This window comes from Psammomys obesus, unplaced genomic scaffold, assembly GCF_907164565.1.
Source record: "Psammomys obesus unplaced genomic scaffold, mPsaObe1.curated_primary_1811, whole genome shotgun sequence".
Classification (NCBI taxonomy): Eukaryota; Metazoa; Chordata; class Mammalia; order Rodentia; family Muridae; genus Psammomys; species Psammomys obesus.
Window position 1 is genome coordinate 17,288,332 of NW_026593286.1, and position 11,706 is coordinate 17,300,037.

The 11,706-nt window shown below is 51.4% G+C and overlaps 2 protein-coding genes across 3 annotated transcripts in view; one reads left to right on the forward strand and one right to left on the reverse strand.

Annotated features, from left to right (window-relative positions):
• The window catches only part of Pnkd (PNKD metallo-beta-lactamase domain containing), a 69,073-nt gene that overhangs the window by 47,524 nt on the left and 9,843 nt on the right, over window positions 1–11,706 (reverse strand). The window lies entirely within an intron of this gene.
• Tmbim1 (transmembrane BAX inhibitor motif containing 1) overlaps window positions 1,729–11,706 on the forward strand; it is a 16,640-nt gene continuing 6,662 nt past the window's right edge. Inside the window, exons 1-2 of one of the 2 annotated variants that reach the window (XM_055616526.1) lie at window positions 1,729–1,824; window positions 11,088–11,329. In XM_055616526.1, the coding sequence (XP_055472501.1) occupies window positions 11,128–11,329 (202 nt within the window). In that variant the 5' untranslated portion in view covers window positions 1,729–1,824; window positions 11,088–11,127. Of the gene's footprint in view, window positions 1,825–1,992; window positions 2,176–11,087; window positions 11,330–11,706 lie in introns of those variants that run through there. The other variant, XM_055616527.1, reaches the window with a different exon arrangement.

Below are 11,706 nucleotides of genomic sequence, written 5' to 3' on the forward strand. Positions count from 1 at the left end.
ACTGCCACGTGAGCCTAAGACCACACCTTTGTGAAGTATAGCGGTACAGCCCAGGATGAGGTCGCACAGGGACCAGATATGTGATGGTGGGCCCACAGACCTAATCATTTTGTTTTGAGGTGGGGGTCTCTAGAGCCCTGGCTGGCCTCAGACTTGTTGTGTAGCTGATGATAAACCCAATCCTCTGCTTCTACATCTGCTGAATGAAAGTTCCTAGAAAGAAATTGCGTGTTCACCTGAACCTTTGAGAAGGCCAATTAACTGATTAGAACTTCAACAACTGCGTAGAGGCTGGAATGTTTGCCAGTCCAGAGCCTAATTACAGTTTATCTTGAGTTATCTTCAGCCCCCTAAATAGCCATTCCTTGCCTACTTCTGTGTCTAACCTAATGCCCAGTGACTAACAGAAGAGACCTTTATACCAACCCAAAGCCTAAGTGTCATCAGACAGCCTCTGAGTCCTATAGCTGAGATGCCTACATTTTGTGGTAAAGGCCTGCTCAGTTTTTCCAACAAAGTACTTAAAAAGTGCTTTGACTTATGACTTTTTTTTTTTTTTGGTGGGGAGTGTTTTGCCAGTTTAAAAACGTCATCAAACTTAGTGTGATTGTGCATACCTTTAATCCCATCACTCAAGAGGCAGAGGTAGGCAGGTCTCTGTGAGCTCCAGGGTAGCCTGGTCTACAAATTAAATTCCAAGCCAACTGGACTCACATGGTGAGACCCTTAGGACAAAAACCAAACCAAATCACAACACCCCCCCCCACAAAAAAAAAAAAACAAACAACAAAACCCACTTCATCAAATGTTACCATGTTGGAACACAAAATTTTGGATAACCTAAATTGGTGTTCCCTGACCCCAGGGCACATATTTAGCTCCTCTTAACCACCTGAGGTAACAGTTATTTTAGTTTTACTTCCCAACATTGAAATTCCCTAACGTAAGTGACACACGACTGGTTCCAAGCAGAGCTTCGGAGTCTCATGCCTATGTTTGTATATTTTAAGTTTTTAACTTGGAAAGGGCATTTATCTTAAAAGCACAGACCTGTCTGAGATTCATCACAGGTATTTTTGTTTTTTGTTTTGTTTTTTTAACGACATAAGAATGATTAGATAGAATGAAATCGATGTAAATATAACACAGTCGTGTGATGCAATATTGTGAACCCCGGAAACTACTCTTGTTGATGTTTGTTTTTGCTGTGATGGGCATGAACCAGCTGGTGTCTCACTGAGCTGTGCGCCTAACCTAAAGCTGTACTGAAGTTAGTGAGAGAGGGAGAGAGAAAAAAAAAATCAGTGAAATTTAACTAAAACCAGGGTCAGTAATTGCTATGGCTGAGGTAGGGTGCCAGAGCGCTGGAGGGCACCCTGAGGTATACAGCGAGATCGCCCTTTCCCCCAGAATTAAAAAAGGAGACAATAAAAAACAATAAACACAACTTTTAAGACTACAGGACTCTAAAGCCCCTAGGGCAAAGCGCTGGTGTACTGACGCTGATGACACCTTACCCTTGCTTCCTCCTGGGGTGGAGTCTGGAATTGGTGAAAATAAGTTATTTTTTCAATAAGTTTGGGGTTGGTTCTCACCCGCGAGCCAGCGATGCTTCCTTTAAATGTGAACCACCCACCTCTGGCTCGTGGTTGGGGCCTGGGGCAGACCCCAGAGCTCTCCGGCGGCCTCGAGGTCCGGCGGCTCCTCCCCACTGGGACGCGGAGAGAGATGGGGCGGGGCGCGGAGCCCCAGCCCGGCCCGGCCCAGCCCAGGACTCCCAGCGCTCTGAGGCCCAGGTGGATATCCCGGCCCGGAACGGCGCAGGCAAGTGAGGGGGCTGCGGCCGGCGGAGGTGGGGACCGGGGCCGGCGGATACTGGGATCGGACTGGGGCGGCGCTGCGCCCGGGAGCCGAAACTTTTCTGGCGCGCGCGGCTGGCGGCTCGGCTGCGTTCGTGAGCAGGAGCCAGAGTGGGGTCCTTTCCTCCAGCCATTGCGAGTTTCGCTTTCCCTGAGCGCCTAGGCAGGGCATATGGCCCGGCATATGGCGCAGCCCCGTTCGTTGCGCACCCGCGAGCTAACCAGCATCTTGGACGGTGCCCCTCTCAGTGGCTGAGTGGCCTGTCGGTCGCAGGACGTCTCCCGGACTCTGGGGCCCCAGAGTGGCCCGCTGCAAGTGAGATGGAGGCTGTCATGGTCCTCAGCTGGTGGGGAGTGGGAGGTAGGGAGCCAGCCAGGGCCTGGCACTTACCGGGGGCTGCCCCTGCCTGTCCTGGCGTCTGTCCTGGCACCTACCCAGGGCTGCCCCTGCCTGTCCTGGCGTCTGTCCTGGCACCTACCCGGGGCTGCCCCTGCGTGTCCTGGCGCCTCCAGGCTGGGTACAGACAGGTGAAGACGAGGATCTATCTAAGTGGGGGTGGGGTGGGAGGAGGAAGTCCTGGCACAGTGATTAGGGTGGAAGCCAGTGGGTCAGCCCTTAGGTCTAGAGAAGCGCCATTCCTACTCATAACCTTTCCTGTGGTTCAGGAGCCTACCAGAAAGTAGGTAAAAAGTAGAACTTTTTTCTTATTTTTGAGACAGTTTCACTCAGTAGCCCAGTCCAGCCTTGAACTTGTTGCGATACACCTGCCTCAGATTCCCAAGTACTGGGAGTATTACAAGTGGAATCTGTCATGCCTGACACCCATGACCTCTTTAGGTCAGAGTGAAAATAAAAACAAAATAGGGAAATGGGAAAAGGGAAAGCAGGTCCTGGAGGACTGGGAAGGAGCCAGGACAAGAGGGAGAGACATCTCTTTGCCAGCTAGAACCTGAACTGTCTTCTCCAGGTCCCACCCCAGGGGACCTCCTTCCCCTGCCACTGTGGCCTGTGGGTGTTATCCATGAGGCTGGGGTCAACCTGAGCACCCTAAACACCGGATAAGTGGGGGAGAGCTGTCATGGAAGGTCTGTCAGGTGTCTGGTTCTCTGGGACTCTGAAATATTTATCTCAGTGGTGAGCTTTGGTTTCCAAGCCAGTGCCTTTGGCCTGGCCAGTGGTGGCAGGGCAAGCCAGGTGCTTGTCTGGGCTGCCTTGTCTGCCACAAAGAGGCCACCGTACTTCAGGTGCTTGTCTGGGCTGCCTTGTCTGCCACAAAGAGGCCACCGTACTTCTCTCCACTTCACTTGCTGCTTCTCCTTACTCTCCAGTCGTGGGCACATGGCCGGCTTATAGTTTCAAGGGAAATGAGACCATTGCTTCAAGGGCCCTGATTTCCTGTCTGACTTCAGGGCTGCTTGTGTAAAACTGGGCAGATCAGAGAGGTAATGACAGGTTAGCAGGCAAGCACTAACAGCTCATGTCATGGGCTAGGGTAATGGGCACTTTGGCTCATCTTCCTCCCTAAGAATCGGGGAACCCCGGATAGAAGCCATCTACAGCAGAGCACCTCCAACTCCAAGACCTCTCACCATGGCCCTTAAGAAAGAGTAGAAGCACCAGGACTGAATGTGTGGTGGTTCACACCTTTCATGCCAGGCACTGAGGCAAGAGTGGTGGGCTTCAGACCAGCCCGGGCTACAGGGCAAGGCCCTGCCTCCCAAAACAGTAACAACATTGGGCACGGCACCTCATTCTTCTGCTCAGAAGACTAAGGCTAAAGGAGGATTGCAAGCCTGGCTGCAGGTCTGAAGCCAGCCTGGGCTCCAGAGCGAGACCTTGTCTCAACCAGCCACACTGAAGGGACATACAGATCTTCGGAGTGCCTTCAGTTCTCTTGGGAATGCTGGAGAAGAGCTGACCTTGACAGAATCTTCCAGCCCTAACCTAAGACTTTGGGAGTCTAGGCTAAAACCTGAGACTTTAGTTTTTTGTTGTTGTTTGGTTGGTTTGGTTTTTCCAGACAGGGTTTCTCTTGTTGTCTGGCTGTTCTGGTCTCTCTTTGTAGACCAGGAAGGCCTCAAACTCACTAAGATCTGCCTGTCTCCACCTCCCAAGTGCTGTGATTAAAGACATGTGCCACCATGCCCGCCTGGGACTTGTTTTGAAGTAGGAACAAGATGCAGAAGTCCACAGGCTTCTACTTGTCGTGGACATAATGCATCGGTTAGGGAGGAAGGAGGGACTCCCTTCCGTAAAGTGATCAGTACACTTCCTGTGACATGGGGTTGATGTTTAGGGATGCTATTTCCTGGTTCTGTGCTGCCTGGAAGATTTCCTTCATGCCATGCAATAAATCCCATCATGGAGGTTCCAGTAGCAGATGGAGCTAAGGGTTCATGAGGACCCTCCAGAGGATCCTGGCACTCAGCTGACTCCCTGAAAATGAGGGCATGTCTGTCCCCCACCCACAGGCTCTTGTGGCCCTACCCTTGAACTTTGTGGCTATAGTCTTGAACTTGTGATCTTTCTGCTTCAGCCGACCCAGTGCTCGGATTACAGGTGTACACCACCATGCCCTGCTCAAGCGTGGTTCTTTTTAAAAACTTATAGTTACTTATTTGTGGGCAAGGGGGAGTGCATGTATGTGAAGGTCAGAGGACAACTTGTGGCAGTTGGTCCCCTCCTTTTACAAGGTGGGTCCTAGGGAATCTAACTCAGGCTGTCGGTCTTGGCAGCAAGTGCTTTTACCTGCTGATCACCTAGACCTGCTGCCTGGTTCTTAGTGCAGCTGTTAGGAGGTGCAGGCTGGTGGGAGAACAGGGTTGTAGGAGATGGGCAGGGACTTAGGTTTTTCTTAGGATTGGGTCCCCGTGTAATAAACAGGTGGTCGGGGTCACTGAACATCACACGGGCTGTAAAGAGATGGAGCCTTATGGGAACATCTTAGGAGAGAGTAAGAGTTAAATGGCCACCCTCTTGCCTAGAACATGCCTTGTGCCTCTGTCTCTGTATGTATCCTACACATTACTAGAGGCATCCAGTGTGTAAATGTGGGATGGGAGTGTATGTCATTCTGCTCTGACGTTTTCTGTTCTATTAGCATGTTTATACGGAAACAAATTGGCAAGGCTGCAGCGGATTTTGATCTTTCAGCCCAGGGTATACCCTCTAACAGATGTAAAAATAGAGTCTGGAAGTGGGAAGTGACCTTCCCCAGTTCATGCACTGGAGTCAGTCAGTACCAATGCCAGGACAGGAGTTAGGTCCCTGCTCCTACACTGGAGACTTAGGCGAAGGTGGAAAAAGAATCCACATCCACTGCACAACCTCTCCGTCAGCCCTGTGCTGCCCTCACCAGGTGAGGGTGCCTTGTGTCTTCCCTGGCAGACAAGCACCCAAAATCAGCCATCAAGTTTACACCCGTCTCTGCTGTTTGCCTTCCTTGGGCGCTTAAGTCCTAAACCCCATTCCCCTGCAAACCTATTTCTTTTCTTTTCTTTCTTTCTTTCTTTCTTTCTTTCTTTCTTTCTTTCTTTCTTTCTTTCTTTCTTTCTTTCTCTCTCTCTCTCTCTCTCTCTCTCTCTCCCTTCCTTTTCTTTCCCTCTTTCTTTCTCTCTCTCTCTCTTTTTTTTTTTTTTAGACAAATTTCTCTGTGCAGCCTTGTCTGTCCTGGACTCAAAATCACAGAGATCCACCTGCCTCTGCTTCCCTGAGTGCTGGGATAACAGGTGTGCACCACCACAACTGGCTTCCCCTCACAAATTTCAACTATTTGTTTTGAGACAGGCCCTTGCCCTGTAGCCCTGGCTGGCCTGGTGCTCAGCGTGTAGCTCGGGCTGTCTTTGAACTTGAAGTAATCCTGCTTCAGCCTCCTGAGTGCTAGCATTACAGGTGTGTCCCACACACTTCCTGGCTCTCAAATTTAGCATTTTTATTGGCTGAGTGATCTTTTGTGAGCATCACAAATACCTTGGTGCCTTTGACTCAGCTGTTTACTAAGTACTGACCTTACCACTCTTAGGTGGCTCCCTCCTCCACCCCTCTGTGACTTTCCACTATTGTCTGTATTCTTCTTCTTCTTTTTCTTTTTTCCTTTTCTTTTCTCACTGTGGTCTGATTAATAGTCCTGTTCTTCTGCTTGCCTCTCCACCTAACTTGGATACAGGAGAGGTAAACACAGGAGGGTAGATAGGGCCTTTGTGTCAAAAATGGCAGCAGTCCTGATAATTGCTTCCTCTCCCCACCCCTTTTTCTTTTCTTTTATTGGAGACAGGGTCTTACTATGCAGCTCTGGCTGTCCTGGAATTCCCAATGTAGACCAGGCTGGCCTCTCACTCACAGAGATAAGCTTACCTCTGCCTCCCAGGAGCTAGAATTAAAGGCCTGAGCCACTATACCTGGTCCTCTTTTTCTTTCCCTTCCTTCCTTCCTTCCTTCCTTCCTTCCTTCCTTCCTTCCTTCCTCTTTCTTTTTGTGTGTGGGGAGTGGTTTCAAGACAAAGTTTCTCTGTGTAGCTTTGGCTGTCCTCACTCTGTAGACCAAGCTGGTCTCAAATTCAGAGATCCACCTGCCTCTGCCTCCTGCGTGCTGGAATTAAAGGTGTGTGCCTCCAGTTCAGGGTCCTCTTTCTTTATGTGCACACCAAGGCCACCCTGACTGGTGATGTGGCTGGGATCTCTGAAATTACAACCCTATAATATAATTCTGTCTTCAGAGATAAGGGTGACAGAGAAGCTGCTGGGCTGAGCCTTTCCATATTCCCCCAGGACTCAGCCCTCTGTTTTGTGGCTCCAGAAAGAGGGATCTGGAGGTGGGAGTGGCCTGAGCCTGGGAGGAAAGTAGCGGAATGGCAGTATGAACAGAAACTAATGAGGGAACTGGAGAATGAGTGGTTTGTTCTGACACCTGTGGCTCTCCTGCTGAATCCTCAGATACTGGGCCTGGCTGGTAAGGAAAGTCCTAAATTCCTTCAAAAAAAAACTACCCCCCCCCCCCCGAGACAGTGTCTCACAATCATTTCCTGGCTGGCCTGGAACTTGCTGTGTAGACCAGGCTGGCCTTGAGACTCACAGAGATCCGCTTGCTTCTGCTAGAATTAGAAGCATCAAGTACCATACCTGGCCCAGAAGTTCCAAATTCTTGGCCAAGAGGACCTGTCAAGAGCTGGAGCTCTTAAGTTTCCTGGTTCCAGATGACAACTCAGTGTTCAGATCCCCTCAACCTGACCTCTTAATCCTGAGGTCAGGCCGCCCTAAGAGTATGAAGCTGATGCTGGCTTCCTGGTTGCTTCCTTCTCTGTGTGGTGGCTTTGTGCTAGGGTGGGAGGTGATTTCTTGGGGAGAATGGAGGGAAGAGCTAGGCATGGAGACCTGGGTGTGGGTGGGGTTTCCTGAGATGCACACTGAGCAATTCTTTCCGTTCTGGTCTGGGCATCGGTTCCTGGCAGTCAGGAGGGCAAACTGCCTGGACCAGTCAGCTGCTCTTTTCTGTCCTTCCCTCTGACACACACCCTCTTGCTTGTAACTCCAGTAGCTCAGCCTTCTCCACAGATTCCAGAGTCTTAGCATTTCATGTGCCTTGGAGAGCCAGAGTCCGACCTCACTGGGCCAGGTACAGCATTTGCTCCCTGAGACAACCCAGGGTTTAGTGGGGAACACTTCCCCAGGTTCTACATTGAAAACCTTGGCCAAAAACAATTCCTTCTGTTTGGGCTCAATGCACACTCCTGCGGCCACCATGACTGAGTCTGGGAGAGGCTCTGGGTCTGTTATGAGATGGGTTGGATTACCTGAGAGAGGTACAAGCTGAGTCATGGAACTGCCAGGAAGGGACAAAGTCTAGAACACTTTGATCACAAGGTGGTGTTCACACAGAGGGAAGCTGGATGCCTTCTCAGCGTGGGAAAATGCTCAGTTCTTTGTAGGCCCTGGAGACTGTGAGGCCCTCACAGCCTTTGATGAACCCAGAGGACCTGACTTCATGCCTCACCTGTACTCTGTCTCCTGGTCTCTTTTCCTGTCCTTGTCCTTCCTCCTACCTTTTTTCATCTCTATGCTCCATGCCTCAGTCTGGCTAGGAGAATGGCTGGCCACTTTCCCTAGGGCAATGCTAAACCTAAGCCTTAGTGGTAGGGTCCTCATGGAGGCCAGGAGGAACTGGGGCCTGCTTAGAAGCCAAGTCGGGGGTTCTGGGTTCCAGAGGTTTTTGCTGGTCTGACAGGTGTCCTTACTCTAACTCAGTGGTGTGGCAGAGGCTGGCTACTTCCTGGCTGGTACTAACGCAAGCATTCTACTCTCCTGTATCCAGGGGCAGACAGCCAGGATTGTATTGTGGCAGGATCAGCTTGTCTTAAGTGGGTGGGTGACATTTTGCGTCTCCTCCCTTGTGCTGATGGATGGGACTGGGGCCCATGGTGGAGGCTGAATGGTTGGGCATCCATTTCTGTGCAAGCCTGCTATTGTCACTGGAGGAGGTGAGGCCAAAGCCATGGTGGATGGATGAGAGATTGGGATAGACGGACTATTCAAATAAGAGACTCAAGGACTCCATAGTCAGCCTTGGGGATAAGCCTTGACTTCATTATACCTAGTGAGGTGTCCATGGCCAACATTCTCCTAAGCGTGTGTTTGTAATAACAGTACTCACCTGCTGGGCTACTATAAGGAGTTAGGAAACTCACAGCTGAAAACATTAGCCATTGTTAGATGTCTAATGTTAGACATTGTTCTAAGAGCTCAGTGTGGGTTTTCCCCCAATTTATTTATTTTTATTTTATGAGCACCGGTGTTTTCCCTGCATGTGTGTCTGTGAGAGTGCCAGATCCCCTGGAACTGGAGTTACAGACAGTTTCGAGCTGCCGTGTGGGTGCTGGGAATCAAACCCAGATCCTCTGGAAGAGCAGCTGGTGCTCTTAGCTACTGAGCACCCTCAGTGTATCCTCTCTTTTAATTTTTACAGTTCCTTGGGAGGCACTGTTACTGGTGCTGGGCCCATCTTCCAGGTGAGGACACTGATGTATAGTAATACCTCTGGGTCAAACGGGTGGCTGAGGACTTAGAGAACTATATTGGGACCAAGCAAGTCCACTGGCAAATTCCTCTGACCGAAAGCATGACAGGGCAGGGCAAGGGAAGACGGGAGGGAGGCCCATGAGTCAGTAGGTGAGCTAGTCTAGACCATGGAGCCCCAACTCAGGCAGTGAGTCATTGCAGCCCCTCACTTAGGAAGAGGGAGGGGCAGCTGTCTCCTGAGCAAAAGGCAGGCCCTGTATTGTCTGTTTCTGGGGGTCATGGTCAGCTCTCAGAGGTGTCATTCAGCCCTGAGGTCACTGAACCACCCCATTTCACATATATCTTGTGAAGGTGAAAGGCCAGGTCATTGTGGCATCATGGCTTGGTGGTATTGTTGGGACCTTTCCTGACAGTGGCTTTTTGGGACTGTTTAGCCACCAGCCTACACTACCACCTCAATGGTGGGTGTCAGATAGCTCTGGGTTACTGAGATGAAGCCATAATGAAGTGACAGGCAAAAATCTATACCAGAGACAACCTGCTTCGTCTCTGCTTCCTTCCATCAGGATGCCATCCTTTCTTTGGACTCAGAAGGACATCCTGGAAGGGGAGGGATAGGGTTTAGGGGAACAAGCCTTTGCTCCAGAGGTTGGGACAGGAAAGACCCTGCCGCCTGTATCTTGCTTGTGATTTCTCTGTCGTTCCATGGCCTCAGAGCTCTGCTACCCAGTTCCAATGGCTGGTCTTAGATTCACTGTCCACTGTGGGTATCCCATTCCCCAGATGCTGTGCCCTGCTCACTGCCTGACTCCCATGCTTCCCTGCCTTGCTCACTTCTCATACCCTCATGCTTTCTTCTCTCTGGATGGACACATTCTTGCTCTAGAGAGAACAGCTTTCCCAGTGTGACCAGCTCAGAGCCCTGGCCTGTTACTTGATCCTGACCACTTTCTCTTGTGAATAACTCCTGTTGTCCTGAGAGAGGACGTGGCGGTCCTCTATCTGATTTCTGAGCTGCGCTGGGTGCCCTGGAAAGAGAACTGGGACTCTCCTGCTTCCTGCAGCAGCTCTGAGGGTGCTGCTGACCTGGATTTGGGAGTCTTCCCTGTAGGGCAGGGGCCAACTGTCACAGGATGTACATGGGAGGCAGTCATTCTATGAAGGAAATAAGCTCCTTAGCTTGTCTCCATTCTCACCTCTGCCATCTCAGAGGACCCACAGGCTATGAAGAACCTGATAGAGGAGGCCTAGGGAGTACAGCATTACACGAAGGACATCTACCAAGACCCCAAGGTGCTCTGTTCAGGCTGTGCTCCTAGCTGCTGATTCTAGGACCTTACTATGCTGGGCCTTGATGCTTACTTAAGTGAGCTAGCACTAAGAGTGCCCCCTCTCCCCGTGCCTCTGGAGCTCCCAGCAAGCTGCAGGGCTCTCCTGTTGGAGGCAATCTATCCTGTGCCCGCACTCCTCAGCTTGCTTTTCTTGACCCTCCCTGACGTCGCTGCTGGGAAGATTTCAGAGAACCCCTTTCCATGGAGCTGGGGGGGTACTGACTACTCCCCAGCAAGGCTAGTGAAGGGAGCAGCAGGCACAGCCTGCCACTTACCTCTGTGCTGGGAACCCGAAAGTCCTGTCTCCTGCCTGCCCCACCCCTCCCTCTGGGGCCTGGCAGTTCTGGCACAGTGGCAGTCTTGTTTTCCTCCTCTTCCTTTCTGCTCAGCTTCTAGCCTAGCTCCACCCTGTATCTGGCTCTCAAGCCTGCTGTTCCAGCCAGCTGTTATGGGGGCTGGGCTGACCCTCCAGAGGGTCCCAGCTGGCCAGCCCTGTGACTCACCAGGAAGCTCTGCCAGGGGCCGGTCAGCTTCTTCCCTGGTTCTGATGTCAAGCCACTACTACATGGTTTCCTTAAAGGAGCACAGGGAGTTCCCAACTGCCATTCTCATCTGTTGTTCTGATGCTCAGCAGTGATGCAGGGTGTCTTGACTAATCCTCACTCCTACTCTCCTGTGGCCGGAAAGCAGGGAGCAGCACAGGAAAGGAAAGGCCCCAGATAAAGGCTGCCGTGAGAAGTTATAAAAGCCGGGGACTGGCCCAGTGGGGTGGTGGCCTGTGGGCAGTGAGTGGCATGTGTGCTCTAGAGACATCAGCCTAAAAAGGAGCAGGGGCGGAGTGGGCGGTCAAGAAAACTCATGACTGCTTGCTTGTTTCCTATTGCAGGTCTCAGCAGCTGGGGTTTGCCCTCAGCCCTTGAGTGGCCATGTCCAATCCCACTGCCCCGCCTCCCTATGAGGACCGTAACCCTCTGTACCCTGGCCCTCCACCTCCTGGGGGCTACGGGCAGCCGTCTGTCCTGCCAGGTGGATACCCTGCCTACCCCGCCTACCCCCAGCCTGGCTACGGTCACCCTGCTGGCTACCCACAGCCGATGCCTCCCATCCATCCAATGCCCATGAACTATGGTGAGTCATGCAGAGTGGCTGGGTTGGGCGGGACTAGGTAGAGCTTGGGGCTGAGTACACCTTCTGTTCCCTCCCTCCTACCATCCCCTTTGGTGCCCTTTCCCTCTTCCTGTCCCACCTTCCCCTTTATCTCCTGCTCTTCCCTCCAGCCGCTTGCTGGCCTATGTATTCAGTTAGGAGACTGAGGCTGTTAAGACATGTACCAGAACTTACACCCAGAGAAGGTAGTTGGGTGAAGTAATAGCTTCTAAGTGGTTGCCTGAGGAACCATTTCTGTTTTCTCAACAAGGCTGTTGCCCTGTGTTTGGCAACATGTCTTCCTTAGGTACCCTAAGCACTTTTTTTTTTTTTTTTTTTTTTTTTTTTTTTTTTTTTTT